Source organism: Coffea eugenioides, chromosome 9 (assembly GCF_003713205.1).
Source record: "Coffea eugenioides isolate CCC68of chromosome 9, Ceug_1.0, whole genome shotgun sequence".
Taxonomy (NCBI): domain Eukaryota; kingdom Viridiplantae; phylum Streptophyta; class Magnoliopsida; order Gentianales; family Rubiaceae; genus Coffea; species Coffea eugenioides.
Genome location: NC_040043.1, coordinates 41329856 through 41349957, shown reverse-complemented (window position 1 = coordinate 41349957; position 20102 = coordinate 41329856). Strand labels below are relative to the sequence as shown.

The following is a 20102-nucleotide window of genomic DNA, read 5'->3' as shown; positions in this document are numbered from 1 at the left end:
CCCCCAAACACCCAAAAAAAAGGTAATTAAGCAGTAGTATTTATGAAATGGAGCTCTTTGTGGTGGTAATTGTGATCGCAAACAAGAAGAATAAGTCAAAAAAACAACTATTTGGGATTCATAATTTGATAGTTTGGGGCCTTGAAATTAAGAAAAGTCTGTTCGTCATCGTCGTCATCGTCATCATCAGAGAAAACACTAAGCAGCAGAGCAGCTTGGGGTTATTTGAATTAGAATTGATAAAAATGTCTCTGAAAATAAAGACGATGGTGGACAAGTTTGTGCAGGAGCTAAATGAGGCTCTGGACGCGAACATATAGGACTGACTCATGAAAGAGATGGAGGTGCAGAGTTACATTGAGGAATGGGAACGCAAGGTCGCCGAGCGTGAAGTCGCTTGGAAAGCCGAACTCTCTCGTCGTAAGGTACTTTACCCCAACCTCTTACCACCCATAATACCCCCACCGGCCCAACCCTTCACTGTAAACTTGTACATCACCTTTTCTTTAGCATAGCATTCCCTACCCCAAGTTCATCGTCATTTGTTGATTGCTTTCTTTATCTCCAATTCATCATGTTTTGATTATTCTTAATTCATTTCCCACTAATTGGTAATTAGCTATATGCTTTTCATTTTATTCTTTTCTTTTTAACTCAATCCCATTCTCCTGCTTTATAAATGTAGTAACAATTTATTGATATGGTCTAGTAGGTATTAGATTGATTGCATAATCAGTTTCTTTGTCTGTCCCTCCCCCCACTAAAAAAAATTGCTTTTGTGTTTGGGTTGATAGCATCAGTTGTATCAGGTGGTAGGTTTATTGTCCTTTTTGATTTAATTGGGTTTCAAATGACAATAAGGATATATTTAGGATGCTTATTTTTGGACAATTTTTTGGCTGATTGTTGATTGACAACTGGATTGGAGTGGGTTTAGGAAGCTCATTATAGTATTGAATTTGTTAAATGGGATGTTGTAGAAAGATCCAGACTTGGAGAGGGATATAGAGTAATAAGAGGACCGTTTATATGGTGATATTTTGGTGGTTGGAATGGAGATGAGTATGCTATGTTGGCACCATCACCTATAATAGTCGACTTTTGCCCTCTTTTTGGTTGGTTTTTGGCTGGTGTTGACGTTATATTTGAACAATTTGAACTGTAGAGCTGATTGATACTTTTGTTGGGTACAACTCACCAAGTCACCTTAATCTAGTCAAGGCTGCTGATGAGATTTTGGCAAATGCTGCAACTCAGAAAAAGAAAAAGAAGTGAGAGAGAACAAAGCAATAGAAAAATGAAAGAATAACATGTATTTCATTCTGATGTGAATCAAGCTTTGAAAGTGAATTTTATTGAAATCCTATTTGATCCTCTAATACATGATCTTTATTGCAACATTGATTGCCAAACATGAACAAATGGCCTATTATGTGAGCCTTGTTTCACCAACATTTCTTTCTTTTCTGTTCTTTGCTTCTAAAACTTCTAAAGATATGCAGTTGTTTTGCTTGGAAATCTTTTATGTCCTGTTTCCCTGTCTCTTTTCCTCCTACAACATTAATCAATTGCTGAACCATTCAATAAGAGATTATATTTTGATCTTCTAGCTAGACTTGGTTCTTGATGCTAGTAATTTGAGGCTCAATTTCTTCTTCTATTACCCATTCTTTATTTAATTCTACTAAGAAGCCTGGAATGAGGTTATATGGAATCTCCATAGACAAAGCTTTGAACCTGGGTAACACTCTATGAATCTAGAGTCTACATGATTTTTGGGTTGAGGCCTCGAGCAGACAATAGTTGCTTGATTATTTCGCAGACTATGCACAGGCTGAAGTTTACACATGAACTCACAGGAGCTTTATGAATTTCTTCTACATAGGATCTACCCGAAAACTTGGATTTTTCAAGAAGCATATTCCTTAATTAACTATTGGATTAGTCTAGTGGATTGTAACTAAATGAGCTTGTTTTCATAATAAACCTACTACCGATAGTTCTGTGTCAACTAATATTATGAAACAGTTTGTGAAGTGGGGGTTGCTAGAGGTTCAAAATTGTTGATAATAGGAATTTAGATTGAAGCCACTCATACATGTTTTTCCTTCCATGAAGAGTTGGACTGGTTGAGATCTTGGGAGATTCCAAGTCAAGAAAGAGTCAAATCAAGCCTTTATGTTGACCGCTACAAAGGCAGAAACATTTTTGTCCAATTATAGTAGTATTCTTTCCAGAGTCTTTCATGTCATGTAATAATTTTATACTCTTGGATTGCCTAGCGCCGAGCAATTTGGATTATGATGGGTTGTATGAGAGCCCATCTGTTCTTTCATTTGTCTTTCTATACTACTAGTCCATTACTTCATATCCATGTTACTTTGTCATATCGAAGTCAATTTCATACCTTGTAGCTCAATATTTATTTCCACCACACTATGGAATTTACTGTGAGAGTAGTTTTTAAGGTTTAGCATTTCTTTAAACTTCTTGCTTAATGATGTTTCTATTTCAGGTGGAGATTGCCCGACAAGAAGCTAGATTAAAGCTGGAAAGAGAAATCCTTGAGAAAGAGAAAAGTGTGCTGATGGGAACTGCATCAAATCAAGATAATCAAGATGGAGCTCTTGAAATCACAGTTAGTGGAGAGAAATGTCGCTACCTTAGGTTTGCTAAAGCAAAGAAGTAGTATGCTAGGGGTCTAGGTTCTGCGCATTTATGAAATACATTATATCTTGTACATCTACGGTTTTTAAATGTTCAATCAAGGATAGGAAAATGCTTGATAAAGGCCAAGTTTAGTGTGTTTGGTTTGCACTTTATTTACACATACTGACTTGTTTGTATTATCAACATATTTTTTAGCCACATTTTTATCTCACATACATCATATTAAAAAAGTATTGTAGTGTTTTTTTCAATAAATTATCCCAAATAATCTTTTATCCAAATTTTTTCATCCAACAGTTGATCTCATTGATAAGAATAACACCACTTGGAATTACTTTTGTTGTTAAGTTGTTTCTTCTGCTATGGAGAACATTGACGATTGTTATCCTGGACAAAGTAAATGTTTGTTTGGATAGATTATTATTTGGAATAATTACTGTAGCACTTTTTGTGATATGATATATGTGAGATAAAAAGGTGGGTTGAAAAATATGTTAATGATATAAGCGAAATATTAATTGAAAAATTTTTTTAGATGGCGTGCAATGGCTTCGTGGTTGCTGGACTTCCTGATTATGGGACAGAGTCGAAGAAAGGATCTTGCCCCCAAAGAAGTACCTTCCAGCTCCACTAACGCATTCACCTCCACTGTTATTTCTTACTTTTCATGCTTTGAGCATGCTAAGTGGCTAAGACTCATTTGGCAAACGTTTTACGATACAAAGTTTATAACTAGTTTTCAATCGAGGTCTCATGGTCTTGTAATAGTTTAAAATAAGTTTTCCTTTGGAATGTCTGTAAGATGGAGTACCATATGAATTTTTCAAAAGCTTAACAGTACCCTGAGTTATAGCACCTCTATTGAAATACTACTGCTACATATGTTGTATAACAATTTTGAATGGGAAGCAGAAAAATTGAATAGGCAATTGTTTACTAAAACTTGAGATAACTGAGATATGCCGATAGAGATGATCAAATAACAAAAGGAAAGGGATGGCCAAGATAAGGCGATGAAGATGATCTAATACCAAAGTAAAGGTGCTACTAAGGATCTATAGAGGATCGATAGAGTCGGGTAAGATAGGTCAATGAAGTATCCAATTTCACAAGAATTGGCTTGGATTATTGCAATAAAAATGACCTAATACCAAAAGAAAAGCTTAAGATCCAATAGAATGGGATTCGGAGGTAGTGATAGGTCAATAGAATTACTTGCTAAAGAAAATGAGCCCACATGATTGGTTTATGTGTATGTGAATTAATGATAGGATACATCCAAATGGAAAAGGTATAGGGTGCCTTGGTGAGTCCCGTTCCACTAGGTTTCAACAAACAAGGCTCAAAGGTGTTTTGAGAGAGAAATGCAAATTTAGATTTTTGCGGCAGCTTTTGAGAGAAGATTAAGCCATTGGAGTGGCCTAATTTGAGAGATTTGAGTATTTAATGTGAGATCCTCGAATGGATGCAGCAGCACGATTGAAATGAGAGAGAGGTTTTGATGAAATGAAAACACGAGATCATGAAAAGAAAGGATGACTCGACCTTATCCTTTATATTGCAAATTCTTTTATTTAGCTCTAGGTGGGAGGGAAAAAGTTGGGATTTGTTTGGATTGAGGCTTATTTGTAAAATATTTTTGTTTGTTTACATGATAAATACGTTTCTTTTAATTTTTTATCATTTTAACTCATATACATCATCATATTATAAAAAAAAAGGTTATAATAAATTTTTTTAAAAATTTTATATAATTTTTAAAAATGTTACCATTTCTCGGCAGAGAGGGCATTTTATGGAGAAATTTACCAAAGGGTGAAAGGGTCCTTTACAAGCCATGTTAATTTCCTTGAATAAATCTTATATACCCTGACAATGTATGCACTATCACCGTTTGATTCATGACATGTGTACAAAAGTTGAATTTCAAATTCAAATTTTACATAGTTGTCTTTCATCCAACGCTAATAGTGTATACACTGTAAGCATAAAAAAGATTAATCCAATTTCCTAATGGTCAGAAATTGGCTAATTGGACTACATTGAACTATATGGTTTAGGGGTATAAAATGGAATTAACCCTTTTTATTTGTTATTTTTAACTTCAAATTGAAAAGCCTGCGAAGTACTCCCTCCCTTTTTTTATAACTGACGTTTAAGGTTTTGCACACAAATTAAGAAAAGTTTTTCATTGTTTAAATCTGTACACTACTTTCCTTTTATACCCTCATTAATTGTCCAATTCACCCATGTTTTCTCTCACTAGAGTACTAAATGGTGCTGTTTTACCAGGCCAAAAGCAATGCAAACTAACTCCCACCAAACTAGGAGTAGTAATTAAGAACCATGTATTGGAAAAGAGAGATAAAAGGGTAAAATTGTGAAAAAATAATTAATACTGTATGGGAATAATAAAACGACAGATAAAAGTACACTAGAACAAATTTCTTAAACGTCAGTTATAAAAAAAGGAAGGGAGTAATATACTACATTTAATATATATAGACACGCACACATGCACGCACTACATTGCATTTAATTTTAGAATTAATCTTTTTTACATTATCATAGGAATTGGATGAATGCCATATGATCTGAATTTAAATTAAATATCAAATTATATAGATATATATGTATATATATGTGTCATGCATCATTCATTTGAATTTAAATATCAAATTTTATATATGCCCACTAATTTATACACTATCAGTGTATAAAAATAAAAGATTTACCCTTAATTTTAATGTTTGGGGAATCCTCCAAGAAGCTGGTCACTGGTAATTCGCAGCAGTATTGGAGTGGTGTGAGTGTGGTGCATCGGCTCTCAAGATTACCGACGAGAAAGTGAGGTGTCGTGGTTTGCTGCAGCTGTAGGATAGATCCAAGGAAGTAATCAACCATTTACATTTAGCCCAGTTACCTACCTCATTGTTTGACAGGTGGAAAGAAAGGGAGGGAGGATTAAGTGTTGGCGGCGACATGGAGAGCGCCGGAGAATTAGTGGCATTTCCATTGCTGACGATGCCGATCGAGTCCAATTACAGGGCTTGCACCATACCTTACAGATTCCCCTCCGACAATCCCAAGAAGCCCACCCCGACTGAGCTCTCCTGGATCGACCTTTTCCTCAACTCCATTTCTTCTTTCCGGTACTGGGTTTCTTTAGTTACTCTTATAATCTTTTACCTTTTCACTAGAGATTTTATCAGCAATTCAGCAGCACCTACACCTCTCCTAACCCTCAACTCACCGCATTATTTGACAGTACTTCTTTGTTAGGAGTGAAGTACCCCTAATTGCCCATTCAATTATCACCACCACCACCACCACCACCACCACCACCACCATCACCATCACCATCACCATCATATTTGGATTCCGGTGTCCATTTTTCCTTTTCTTTTTTTTTGGGGGGGGGGGGGTTTATTGGTTGATGGGGAGGGGGATTTGGTTGAAAAATCATCCATGCATTTTTTTCTGAATAATACTGATATACTAAATATAGGAGACGGGCAGAGAGCGATGATACAGTATTAGATGCTCCTGCAAGGGCTGAGAAGTTTGCTCAAAGGTACCCCTTATAATCATCATCATTATTTTCATTAAATTTGTCTTCTTCTCCACCTGCGTTCTCTGTGATTTACTTTTCCCTTTTCAAGAGTGTTGCACATTTGTTTGCTGTATTAATAGCCATGGTCTAATTGCTTGAAAAGTGCTGTTTCAAGTTCTTATTTTGCACACCAATTTTACTGACGGCTCATTTCCCCTCCCCCACACATCACTTCAAAATCTGCTTTTCCTTCAACCCCGCCCCCTCTTCTCACCCTCAAGGTATGCGGAGATACTGGAGGATTTGAAGAAAGATCCTGAAAGTCATGGGGGACCACCTGATTGCGTAGTAATGTCAACCCGTCTTGACTATTTCTTCACATTTAACCTACATATGCACTTCTGATGCAACACAGAATGTTTAACTGATACAAAAAGCTGTGAATTTCTCACGTTTCCTTTTGATTCTTTTGTAGCTTCTTTGTCAGCTTCGCGAGCAGGTCCTCCGAGAACTGGGGTTCAGAGATATCTTTAAGAAGGTTAAGGTGAGAACGAGGTTTTCCATTCATTGAAGGCCTCTCCTTGCGTCATTCATGGGAGTTATCGCACTCCCCTGTGTCTGCTTATTATCCTATTCAAAAAGTTGGGTTATCTTCTAAACCAACATAGTGCACTCTGCTAAGCATTCATTTCCATTTTAGGATGAAGAAAATGCCAAGGCAATATCCTTGTTTGAAGATGTTGTTCATCTTAGTGATGCCATCGAGGATGAATGCAAGCGAATGGAAAATTTGGTTAGAGGAATATTTGCAGGAAATATCTTTGATCTTGGCTCTGCACAGGTAGATTGTGCTTTTAGGCAATAAATTCATATAAACTTTGAGGTTTTTGTGAGACTTTCTTCTCGTATGAACAATATCTGAAGGAGTGAGCATATGTACGATAATTGTTGATGTTGACTGTCAGTCTCCATGCTTTCATAAGTAATAAGACCCCTTGGATGTACATCCGAATTAAGTGCTTCTTGAGTTTGTAACTTGAAAACCATAGACTTATGCATGTGTAAGTTCAACTTAAGAGGAACATGAAAAAAAAAAAGGGAAATAGATTTTAGTTTCAAAATTCAGCAACCGTTGATTGACAATTTTTACTCTTGAAGCTTGCAGAGTTGTTCTCAAAGGATGGTATGTCTTTTCTGGCTAGTTGTCAAAACCTGGTCCCCCGACCTTGGGTTATTGATGATTTGGATGCTTTCATTGCAAAGTGGAGCAAGAAACCTTGGAAAAAAGTGAGCACTTTGAAATGGTGGAGATTCCTTCTTCCCCACTGATGGGTTTTCTTTTGTCTTGCTAATTATGGTGTGCCTGCACTAATCTTTTGTCCGTAGTGCAGGCTGTGATCTTTGTGGACAATTCTGGTGCAGATATAGTTTTAGGGATATTGCCATTTGCAAGGGAGTTACTGCGTTGTGGGACACAGGTTTCTTTTAAGATCCTATCGCCTCAATTTCTTGAAGTTTCTTATGTTTGCCGGAGATTCTATTACTTAGGTGAATGAGACACTAATTGGCTTTTAATTTGAATAAAGTTGCTACTCAGTGATGATTATGTTACTTTGTACAAAGCTGTTTTTTTCCAGTTCTGAAATTTGACTCTGGATATCGTATATGAACTTATAAACATTTTGAAGAGAAAATTGAAGAGTTCTCCTAAATTAGCAACTTGCCACTGTGAAGATCAGGCCCTTTGGATCCAGATTTAGGGGTTTTGTGTCTGCCTTTGCACTGAATATTAAATAAGTTAGAAAATCTAGACCATTTTTCCAATGAGAATCTGCATTATGGAACTGTTCATGCTGTCTAAGGATTGAGATCAACAATAAATTGGTCTTCTGGGAGTTATTTTTCGGTCTCCATATGTCTCTTGGGCTCTGTTTTAACTGAATTATAAGAATCTTCTTGGAGTTCTGTGCAAGTACTAGTTTGTGACTTTCCATATTCTTCATGAGTAATGAAAATTTTTAAAAAATTTATACAGTTGATTGTTTCATCAGAGTTTCAGAACGTTTGACCTTTATAGTCTTATAGTCTTATATATTCTGCTGTGGATAAATCACATATCATTTGTCGCTTGTCAACATTTAAAAAGTGTACTTAAGGAGCCCTTACCTCATGCTTGGTGTTTCCTGAATTCTATTGGACTTTGCTCTATCACAGTCCTTGTCACCTATTAAGCCAGATGCTCTTCCTAGATACTTCGTTCAATTTTATTTGTTGTTTTAGGTGTGTTTAACAAATTTTTATTGGATTTCTTTTGGTTTTTCTTTTGCTACCTTTGTTACCCTATTTTAATATGTAAGCAATACAATGATCTTTTATATACTTTTTTCTACTTTTATCACATACACTATTTAGTTATTTGTGGTTTGTCACCTATTAGCCCAACAATACTTATAACCTTGGTGTTTTTTCCCCCTATTAAATCGTCTTTCCAGCTATGTGGTTAGAGGCATGTGATAAGAGCGTGACCTTTTCCAACTTCAATCCTACTAATATAGTCACATGCAGTTTCCCACTTCTTTATAGCTGTAGACCATAAATGTCTTAGTTGTTGCCTCTTTGACATTTGTGACCTTTAGTCACAATTGTTAAGCAATGGTGTCTTTGGCTAAAATCACAGTCATCATTGTGTTTCAGATTCGGCTGGAAGTACCTTCAGAGCAATTTTATTCCAGCCAAAGCAGTTTTTCTAATGCACAAATTACCCTGAAAAAAAGTTTACACCTTTATTTTTAGATCCACCATAATTCTCGCACAAATTGTGTCTCTTTCTTAATTCACTGCCACTTTCTCTCTTCACTGCCACTTTCTCTCTTCACTGCCACTTTCTCTCATGTCTCTCAGCCACTGAATATTGATACTGAAACCACCGACATAAGATTTCCAACAGGGTTAATATTGAAGCTATGATGAATGTTGATAACCAAAACTACAGCACCATCGCAAGACATCATACAGGGAAATAGTAAATGAAAACATTTTGTTATTGTAAACTAATTATAACAAGATTTCTTTAACAAAATTATTGACTTGTAAACAATAGAATGAAGATGAAGCCCATAAGCAGCTGAGGACATGAAAGCAGTTAAATTCCAATGGACCTTAATAGACAATTTCAAACATCAAGAATCCTCCATGATAATTTGGGGGAAAGCTATTATGGGGGTTTGTTTTGAAGTGCATGGTGGTGAGGTTAATGCATCTGTGAAAAGGGGACCATGGGGGATAGGTAGTAGCAATGGTAAAGGGGGTGAGGGGGGAGTGAAGCTATTGGAGAAAGGAGCAACTTTAGCAGAAGGGGCCAAGGTGGAGGGGTTAGGGAAAAGAGATGAAGTTGGGAGGGGAAGGTAAGCGTAGAGACTTGGGGGATTGGAGGCGAGACAACAAAAAGAGAGAGATGGAGAGTGGCGAAAAGAAAAGGGAAGGGAACAGTGGAAGTCCCAGAGAGTGGTGGGTTTGGGGAGGGGGGGAGGAGTAGGGGAGAGAGAGAGAGGTAGTGGGGCCATAACTATTTAATTTTTTGTAAGGCAGTCTAGGCTGTTTGTGCAAAATGGCTCTGGCAGGAAGATAATTGCTCTAGACCTTCTGGTAGTATCTCATCGCCAGCCCTGAGTTTCACATTAACTTTCCGTTTGACATGTCCTCTGCTGCAATCCTCTTCTATTGGGCTTCAAACAGGTTTGCAAAATAGTAGTGTTAATCATGTCCCGTCAGTGGTGGAAGTCCTGGCAACTGGTGGGTTTGTGGAGGGGAGGAGGAATAGGAGAGAGAGTGTAGTGGGGCCATAACTATTTAATTTTTTGTAAGGCAGTCTAGGCAGTTTGTGCAAAATGGCTCTGGCAGGAAGATAATTGCTCTGGACCCTCTGGTAGTATTGCATTGCCAGCCTTGAGTTTCACATGAAGTTTTGGTTTAACATGTCCTTTGCTGCAATCCTCTTTTATTGGGCATCTAACAGGTTTGCAAAATAGTAGTGTTGAATGTCAATCATGTTCCTCCAGTGGCTACAGACTTCGTCTCTGCTAAACAAAAGACTGTAAAAGAATTTAAACGTGTGAAATTTGCACGACACCCTAAGACATTGAATATGTGATACTTCCTAGCCTCCTTGATTCCAAGGAATTTAATTATCTGAGAATCACAAAAAAAGCATGGGACATTCAAGGATATTGGAGCTTAAAAACATATATATCTAACTATTGACACCTTTGACTGGTAATTTAGGGGCTAAATTATGGTTATTTTATGACATTGTACGTACTGTATTAGAATGAGTTTGGAAATAATATGATCCAATTGTGGACTCCGAATATGTTGATAGCTATAAAACATTCTAAAATAATGTAAGTCTACTTCCATCTAGTGTAAGTTGATCCTGTATTGTCATTCAAATACAAAACTTCCGCTGATGATGATAAGAAAACTGACCAACCTTGACTCCTCTATTCGTGAAGCAATATTTATCACTTAATCTCCATCGTTTAGTTGTTAGGAGGCTGCATGCAGTCACCTCTTAAACTTCTATAAGGAGGTCCCGCATGGCACTATTATTATGTTCTACGGTGGTACATATTGTGGTTTGTTAGTTATAGATATTTTACTTGTTTGTGTGAGAGGAGCTATAAATCTCTCAATTTGAAGCATTATTATCCGTCCTTGCAGGTTGTTTTGGCAGCTAATGACTTACCTTCTATAAACGATGTGACATACCCTGAGCTAATTGACATTGTATCAAAGGTGGTTAAATATTTCATGTTTCTAACATTATGCTCCTACCAATCTTCAATCTGATGCTGACAAATTGAATTGTTCTTTAACAGTTGAAGGATAATCAAGGGAAGCTTGCAGGAGTAGATACCTCAAATCTTTTTATTGCTAATTCTGGTAATGATTTACCGGTAAGAAGCGAATGTTTTAATGTTTGATACACTTCATAATTTTTAGTGACATTTGTTTGCTTGACATGTTGCTCGAATCAGATTCCTCTTTATTGTTGAACTAGGATTTCATATCATGGCAGGTAATTGATCTCACAAGAATATCACAAGAGCTTGCATATTTGGCGAGTGATGCCGAACTAGTTATTTTGGAAGGAATGGTATGTGCTGGCTGTTACAGTAACGTCCTTTAAACAAAAATTATATGAAAAACATGATGAGTCCAATATCTGTTGATTTCCTTCCGTGGTTAATTCCTTTGAAAGATACTCTTAAGTTGGAATGTTTGCTCAGATTGTTCTGGGTAAGCTTTTATTGCAGTTCCGTTCTCTTCTACATTTTGGTGAACTTTGATGTTGCTTGACTATGTGCATATTTGTCTACATGTATATAAATATGAGAAGAAGACTGGATTAATCAGATATTTAACAAATCTGACAGAAATGCTCATGTTCAGTGTAAGCTTATTTAAGAAAATTGGTTGCTTTTACAATAGCTGCATACATTTTTATGACTAATATTTGCAAATTCAAGAGACATGATTGTTTGTTTTAATAGCTTACCTTTGCACAAAATGTGTTATATTAAAAAGTTCACTTTCCTAAACTTGAGTGTGTTTTCAAGTTATGTATTGCGAGTAAATTGGTGTACGAAATTATTAATATGTGATGATAAAAGAAAAAAAAAGTAGTTACAAGAATTTAACTAGTAATAAGGTGATCTCTGTGTTTTATATTCAAAAAGATATTGATGAGAGCAAGTCAACATGGGAGTTATGAAAGTTGGTACACTTGGATGTATGCGACTTTTTGGTTTTAGGAAAATGAATAATACCCACTGAGTCTGTAAGTCATGCTCCATTAGAAGAAGAAAAGCGTCAAAATTAAGTTTACTTATGCTTGGAATGTGGTTTTCCATGTTTGGGGTCAGGAAAAATGCTGAATACTTTTACCTCCAATCAAGTTTGTACCCTAGATGTCCATTGCAAAGTGCAAATGTTACGTCAGCTATTAGTTCGATTATTTATGTCTTTAGGATGGCAAAAATGATTAAGAAAGGAATATCATGGGAAGCTGCTATTTAAATTCTAAGATTCCCTTTGTCACTGTGTTGCATAACCTTCTTTGATTCTGCTTGAGTTTGGCAGTTTGTCATGATCTCAACACACCTAAAAACAAATAATTTTGCTTCAAGTTGACTTGTTTTCTTTAGCAGCTGTGGGTGTTGGCTTGTGTTTGGTTTCTGGTTTTCTTGCTCTTTTGATATTTTATTTTTCTTTCAGGGCCGTGGAATTGAGACCAACCTTTATGCTCAGTTTAAATGTGACTCCCTCAAGATTGGAATGGTAAATAACTCCATTCATGAGCACCTAGGTGAAAGAAAAAGGAGTGTGAGCATTTTTTTTTTTTTTCTTTGTATGATATAGACGCTAATATTGTTTACAATTTCACTTTTCAGGTGAAGCACCCTGAAGTTGCTCAGTTCCTTGGGGGAAGGCTGTATGACTGTGTTTTCAAGTACAATGAAGTTTTAGGTTAATAACATATTCTTGTCCGTGTACTTCCATTTTATTTTGGTTCACAAACATGCGCAGATGATGATATTACTTCCCCCTTCTCTCCCTGATAGTGTACTCCTAAATATGGTAGGACGAGATTTCGTACTTTAGATGCAAGTAGTTTCGTGCCTGCAAATGTGGCCATGGTCGTGCAAGCATGATATAACAGAATGGGTTGTTTTTATATTTTGTAAATTGCGGGTTGCTCGCACTCCAGGATATAAATACGGCCTTCGTGAATTGCGGGTTGCTTGCGCTCAAGGATATAAATACTACTAACCCAAACTTAAAAACGTTCACAGGTTTTCCTGTTGGAATATATTTTTCAACTGCCATCTAATATGGCTCCTGAGTTCCGCGCACCCAATTCTTACAGGACAAAGAGTAACACGATCAAATGCTTGCAACTCGTACCAATCAAGCACAAAGTAGCGGATGGAGGCCTCTCCAAAACGATTTCAGTAAATGATAAAAATATCAAAATACAAATCTAAACAAAAATGCAAAACCAAAATTGAAGTTCGATGGATGCTATCTGATTATCTGATCGGTAACTAAATAACTAAAAAAAAAAAAAATGCGTTAGCTCCTAAACAAGAGCTCAAAATAATAGACCGAGAAGGTGAAAAATCATTGCTGCCGCTGGACCTTCCCAACAGAATGCAAATATATTGAGACAGAAACAACACTGCAAGCACAGGAAATTCATTAGTAATGCTCGCAATGCAAGTGAATTGCATAAGTTGAATCAGAATCCAGAGAAAAAATGCAAGTGAATTGCATAGGTGGAATCAGGATCTTACATGGAACCAAGAAAGAATGCAAGGGAGAGATGAAATCCAAATAAAAATACAGACACAATTGCTGTTAGCAGCATTGCAACTGAAGTAGCATAAACCTGCCAAAGATATGTCAGAAATCATAAAACGGAAATCAAATATATTCAATGTAGATACAGAGGCTAGGTATGATTTGAAATATGTTTTAACAGTCCGCTTGTAAACTTTCAAGACTTGGCCAGCAGCAGCATCAAACAGACTAATGATCCTGATGCCAAGCAGTATGGGAAATGCCCTTCCTAGAAGAACTCGAGACTTTCCAGTGTAAAGCTTCCATGATTGATCGGATACACACATTACTATTAACACACAGGCATACTAAGCAATACAAATGGCCTTGTTACGTTAACATTTTCCTCTATAGGTTGTAGTTTTTCCATCAATTAAAAGACTGGGTATGCTTTTAAATGACAGAACGAAACAAGATTTCTGCAGGTCATGCATAAATACTCATCCTGATCTCAGACAACTGACTCAATTGAGATGAAATTTATTCTCAAAATCTCCATTCCAAATGTTTATTGTCAAGCACCAGAAAGAACTTGACTTCGCAGGAAAACAAAGCATATTCTGGTAAACACCCATCACAAATTTATGTTTCCCCTAATGCAGACATAACTGTGTTTCATTCTTCAACCAAGATTTTCGTCCCAGCAAATTACCTCCAACATAATTCATATAAAAGCACATCCTTGGCAAACATACTCATATGCAATTTCCAAGAAAAATATATTGTGCAATTCAGTTATCTACCTTCACGATGTTGTCCGCATATTTCATGACCATTGACACAGCAATTCCACTACATGGTAAATAGTCAATTAGTGAATGGTACACATACGTAATCAAACAATTAAATATAGCAGAAGTTAATTATAAATAAAAACAGAAGAAGATGAACTTCTGAACATTGAAAATGACCTGCTTCAAAATTCATGAACTGTATCAGGTCATATAAAAACTTGGTGAATTTAAAAAGCAGCCATCATTGTCCACAACAAACAATTTTCAATCTTACACTCCGTGCCCCCAACTTGTCCATTAAATGCTCAAGAACAACAGGCTTAAGCACTATTCTCAGTTTGACTTGTAGAAGAAGAGGATTACAAAACATTATTATACATTGACGAAGAAAACAAATCCTAGGTAACAAATATAGAAGGCCAAGACAAAGTAAATCATTGCTTCTGATCAAAAACTAAAAACAGAAACAGAATGCCAAAAGTTTATGGTTATGTTAAGTCTACGATGACATTAGTCTCCTTTTCCAGAATCAGATGCCCACCTATTCAAGCCTATGCAGACACATCTAAGCAAGCAATTACTTTTAGCTGACAAGCAATTCGGTTACCAAAACAAACATAACCCATTAAAATGCAGAAAAAGTTCAGCCAACAAAAACCTCTATTTTCTAAACTACTATTTCATCCTACACTCCCTAATTGTTTACATCATACACAACAACAACATACATCAATAAAGTCCAGAGAAAGTTTAGAGCAATGTGAGATACCTGAGTGCATGGTTGAGAATCATGAGAACTGTAATTAATGAATATCCATGAAAGAATCCCCTGTAAAAGAGGCACAAGGAGAAACACGAATTATTAATGTAATTATAAAAGACATTTATGTACAATGTCCTCAAAAGTCAAATATCCAGTGATTATTACATATTAAAACCACTTCTTACTTTTACATTATAAAAAACAAAAGCCCTTACTTTTTGAGATGCACCATTTCCACTAAACAAAAGATGCACAATTTTTTTCTTCTGAAGGAAAACTTATGAATTCCAAATATCCAAACAAGAGAAGAGCCATCTATTTTCAATGATGAGGATGCTCTTTTTCAATATGATTATGCTTCCAAGTTACATAAATAATACCATATCTACTCATCAGGCATTCACTAAGTGAACATCAAGGTAAAAGATGAGAAATGCAGAACGGACAATACTTGTTAGCCACTGCATCAAAATCTTGAACCAGTATTGCAATAGCATTGAAGACCATTCCAAAGACATACAACCAGAAGTTCTGCACATTGATGTTCCTTGAAGGTCGTTTTTTAATGATAGCCTGCAAGAAATTCAAACTTATAAGGTAAACTCCACTCCCTTGTTTTGGTTTTGATTATTCTTGCCAGGCACTTAGAAATCTTCAGAAATTGATCATTTACTAGAATCAATCCCCTCATGCAAATGATAAACTGTTTCAAATAAGCAAAAGTACAGTTTGAAAGAACCATTTAGCACCCCCCCAAAAAAAATGCCAGCAACACTACCTCTGTGTACACTCCAGCAAAACCACTAAGAAGAGCCATAACCTGAAAAGAGCCATTCATGGTCATATTACAAAGCATGAAAATTTTAGTAAGCTTTTCATCCTTTAGTTGAATCCTGGTGTTCAATAACAGCAACTTACAATGGCCATGAGCCAACCTTGAAAGGGAGTTTGAAGAACATGGTCAGAGCTGCACAAACAAGGTCATACTCTAAGGAGACTGCAAATAAATAAGAACAATTCGATTTACTCCAAAACAGAAAAAGGAGAACAGTAGTAGAGCAAAATGAGAAAGCAAAAGACATTTATCTCTTCCTACTGGCTATTGGCACTTACCTAGGATTAAGTTGTGCAGTTGTGCACCCAGCACACAATAAGACAAAAGCAGCCCACTGAATCTCACTTAGCCTGAATAAATCAATGAAGATTACTGATCAAAGAAATCCCAGAATCCGGTCAAATTGCATAACTTATGTGACAAAAGGAAAAAGGAAAAAAGAAGAACTCTGGTTCAACTACTCCCTAATAAAAAGAAGTTAAATCACCAGAGACATGCATAGAAGACATCATTAAGAGGTCAACAAAATATCTTGTGAACTTTGTTCCAGAACTCATTTGCTAAGGTTTTTCCATTTCCCCCATCAATATTCACAAGGTCCCCAGATATGTCAATAGAAGGGGGAAAAAACAAATAAAAAAATAATGCATTTTCATGTTCTCAGCAACAGCCTGTACAAATTTAGGTTTAGGATAATCTTAACTTGTTCCAGAACACGTTTGCTGAGTTTCTTCATTGCAACACAGATATTCATAAGTCCAGCTAATATGTCCATGGTAGAAAAAACAATCACATGGACAAACCAAAAGATGACGCTTTTCAGTCTCCTGAGGTATTGCTATCCATACTTTCCCCATGAAAACTTTCAACACTTTCTATCTCCAAAGTGATGGAAGGACTTACTTTTTCTTCAGAATAATTCGATACAATACACCGGTGCTGATAATGTTAAAATTCTTCAATATCTGATATCCCGGAGCATCAACATATGCAAAGATGTAATACTGCAAGACAGATTCATGTTTAAGCAAAAGAACATCCAAGAGCCACAAAGCCAAACCTATAAGAAAAAATTATTGAAAAAAAAACCTGCCTGTAATAAATTCTTTATGAGGTAAAGAGCAGCAGGAATAGGGTAAACACTAACTTCATCCAGCGTTGTACTCAACCTAATCGCGGAAGAGTAAACATGATGATGACAGACAAACAATGTATTCATTAAATTACAAATGTAAATCAGAACAAACAGCATAAGATTAACAAAGTTCAAACACAACAACAAGATGTCGTATATTTAATTTAGAACAAATGAAAAAAAAAAACAAGGGAATTCACTTACATAAGACTCATACAGAAGGAAGCCAGTAAACCCGTGCACTTGATAGGAATTTCTAAACTATTTATAAAAATAAAAGTCAAAAAGTTTTGATTACTGAATTTTTCTCTAGATGGAAAGTCACGAGACTTGCATTCAGAAGATCATTTAACAGTGCAGAAACAGAAATTTTAAGAGATTTAACCCTTCCATAATTGCTATTCCCCGAAAGCCAAGTTTAGGGTATCAAAAACTTATAAACTTGCACATTCACTTATGTGGTTGTTATTTGATCCCTCCAAGCCAAGCTGCTCAGTTTTGCATGGGGCAATTACAAATTCTAGAAGGAAAAGGAACATGCTGATGTATATCGACCACACATGGTACATCAAAAGGAAGTCAGGGAAAAAGAAACCTGTTATCATCAGTAACACCTTCATTTCTCCAGATTCTTGCCAAGGCTGCAAGTGAAAATGCACACTTTAAGGCCTCTACCTAATTGGAAAAGAAAAAAGGAAGAAATTTAGGTAGAATTCTGAAATTCTTTCCCAGCACATAAGGTAAAAGAAATGAATACCAAAAAAAAAAGAAAAGGCAAGCACGAAAAAGGCTGAATTATTTTCATGGGTTAGTGACAGGATAGTAGATGCCTTATGGTTTCCTCACCAGAAAATTGGCAGTGGTAACACTGTACTCATACTTTCCAGCTCTTTTGGACCAGACAATGAGTATAGCTTGTGAACTCGTAAGGACAGTCAACGCAAGTGTTACAATTGACCTAATATAATCATCAGTGAGAAAATGGGAAGACTTCAAATTGCGCGTACAACAAGAAAAGAAAACAAGAAGATCAGGCGAGCTACTGACTTGCGTTTCCACTTTGATAGTTCGCCGGAGCCTGTTTAAATCAATAGAGGAATTATTGATTGAATTATTAGAAAAGAAAACAATAGAGGCCGAAACAAAAGAGAGTGCGAGGCATTGAAACTTGTGGACAAAGGGAGGGAGGAAGTGGGGAAGAAATTTGACCAGTAGAGATAGAATCGGATTTGGAACCACGCAAGCTCTCTTCATCATTGTTGTGAGAATGAACTTCCTCTCCAGCTTTGTCCTGATGGTAAAATTATAGTAATCGGTTACTACGCGAGCGGAAGGAAGGAATAATCAATCAGGAAGTAAAAATGATAAGAAGAAGCATATTTGGGAGAGAAGAGAGGTAAAATCCGAAAGTTGAAGAAGCTGAATCACAAGTAAAACGAAGACAGACTAATGATAATGCTGGCTGATCGAAGAACTAATCGACTAGAAAATAAAAATAAATCAAGAAAGGAATCGACAAACAAAAATTGGGGAAACCGAAAGCAACGAAAGAAATGTCAATCGAGTGAATGGCGATGGAAATTAGGGTTTTGTTTCTATAGTTAATTCTTTTGGTTGGGGATGCCCAAACCTGCAGATCCTTGATTCTTCTGTATTCCATTTGCTAAATATCCAGCAGCATAACGGGTCCGGGCATCAGAGACGTGAATGTATGGAACCGACGATTGTCTGCCGTCGTCCACCAATTTATTTCTCAAGACAGAGTAGTAATTTTCACTCAAATCAAATCCCCTAGTGGCCACAGCAGCAGCGGCAGATCCTTAATCCTTTCTTTTCTTTCCGACTTACCACCTTCACTCTCCTCTTTCTTTTTTTTTTTTCTTTTTTTTAAGTATAATAATAGCAGAAGATGACCCAGCAGCAATTGGGTAACACTAACGCCAATGCTACTACTTTCTTCTGTGTTTGGATCGTAAATTATTTGAGATATTTTTACTGGAGCACTTTTTGTGATGTGATGTATGTGAGATAAAAAAGTAATTGAAAAGATAAAAAGATTTATTGAAAATTGTAATGGTGATGTAAGTAAATATATTTGAGCAAATAATCTCCTGTCCAAACACACTTACATGTTAACCTTTTTTAAAAAAATAAATAAATAAATAAATTCTCTAAATTTTAACTAGTAGCAGTATAATTTTACTGAATTTTAAACTAGCATATGAATATTTACTCATTTCTAGCTGTAGAGTGTTTGGGCATTTCGTTACTTGAAAACATTTTTTTACCATTATTTAAATATATTTTTTAGATTAATTTTTTATACACTGATAGCATATATATTTTTATCATTAGATATATGACACATAATTCAAATTTGAATTTAAAACTTAAATATTGCATATATGTCATATATCCAATTGTAATAATACATCGTCAGTATATATAAGATTTACTCATATTTTTTAACTATTTTTTAATTTTACATGCACTAAACTAACATACTATAATAAATAATTTTTTTCAAATAATAATTAGTTACTTTTTAAAATGGAGGGCATCCATCTTGTTTGGCGTAATAAAAAGTTGTTAGAATGAAGGTTTAATTCCAATAAGCTCCCTTAAATTCATCTCTTTTTTCACCTTGACCCTTCAAGGTTCACATAATTAGGGGGGATAAACTGTATAATATAATTATGGTAATTTAAAGTGAAAAATGAAGCAAACTTTTTTTTTAGCCCCCATGAGGTTGGTCCAACGGTAATAGCGATCCTTAGAGACATAGAGGTCCCGAGTTCGAAACTGCTCCCTGCCACCTTGTGACTCGCTTAGACTAACGCTGATGAGGTTGAGACTAGGGCTGCAAACGAGCCGAGTCGAGTCGAGCTTTGAGCTAATCGAGCCGAGCCTCGACTAAATTTTACCAAGCTCGAGCTCGACGAACCGGCAAATTTCGAGCTCGAGCTCGACTCGAATCAAGTCGAGCCGAGCTCGAGCTCCAGCTCGAACTC

The 20102-nt window shown here is 36.1% G+C and overlaps 3 protein-coding genes across 3 annotated transcripts; 2 read left to right on the top strand and 1 right to left on the bottom strand.

The window, feature by feature from the left end:
- Positions 1–245: 245 nt before the first annotated feature.
- Positions 246–2689, top strand: LOC113782796. The gene is given in 2 exon segments (XM_027328719.1): positions 246–425; positions 2516–2689. Coding segments are annotated over 2 exon segments (354 nt in total).
- Positions 2690–5441: 2752 nt separating this feature from the next.
- Positions 5442–12957, top strand: LOC113782970 (uncharacterized protein At2g17340-like). The gene is made up of 12 exons (XM_027328959.1): positions 5442–5822; positions 6179–6244; positions 6505–6571; positions 6699–6767; positions 6924–7064; positions 7382–7510; positions 7615–7701; positions 10943–11017; positions 11101–11178; positions 11301–11378; positions 12500–12562; positions 12676–12957. The coding sequence occupies exons 1-12, from the start codon at positions 5653–5655 to the stop codon at positions 12754–12756; spliced, it is 1104 nt and encodes a 367-aa protein (XP_027184760.1). The 5' UTR covers positions 5442–5652; the 3' UTR covers positions 12757–12957.
- A 192-nt stretch (positions 12958–13149) lies between these two features.
- LOC113783859 (CMP-sialic acid transporter 2-like) lies at positions 13150–18929 on the bottom strand. Its single transcript, XM_027330101.1, has 15 exons — positions 18722–18929; positions 18301–18382; positions 18139–18169; positions 17938–18049; positions 17687–17766; positions 17050–17125; positions 16860–16960; positions 16235–16306; positions 16040–16088; positions 15900–15941; positions 15573–15694; positions 15128–15187; positions 14368–14416; positions 13579–13673; positions 13150–13463 (listed from the first exon to the last, which is right to left on the bottom strand). The coding sequence occupies exons 1-15, from the start codon at positions 18749–18751 to the stop codon at positions 13406–13408; spliced, it is 1059 nt and encodes a 352-aa protein (XP_027185902.1). The 5' UTR covers positions 18752–18929; the 3' UTR covers positions 13150–13405.
- Between the last annotated feature and the right edge of the window lie 1173 nt (positions 18930–20102).

Excerpts from the sequence above, each read along its gene's own strand:
- LOC113782970 (XM_027328959.1), top strand. The coding sequence starts at position 5,653 with ATGGAGAGCGCCGGAGAATTAGTGGCATTTCCATTGCTGACGATGCCG. Across the intron at positions 7,702-10,942 it reads TACTGCGTTGTGGGACACAG|GTTGTTTTGGCAGCTAATGA; the intron begins GTTTCTTTTAAG and ends CCGTCCTTGCAG. Across the intron at positions 12,563-12,675 it reads ACTCCCTCAAGATTGGAATG|GTGAAGCACCCTGAAGTTGC; the intron begins GTAAATAACTCC and ends TTCACTTTTCAG.
- LOC113783859 (XM_027330101.1), bottom strand. The coding sequence starts at position 18,751 with ATGGAATACAGAAGAATCAAGGATCTGCAG. Across the intron at positions 18,050-18,138 it reads CTATCAAAGTGGAAACGCAA|GTCAATTGTAACACTTGCGT; the intron begins GTCAGTAGCTCG and ends TGATTATATTAG. Across the intron at positions 17,126-17,686 it reads GGTGTTACTGATGATAACAG|GTTGAGTACAACGCTGGATG; the intron begins GTTTCTTTTTCC and ends TTCCGCGATTAG.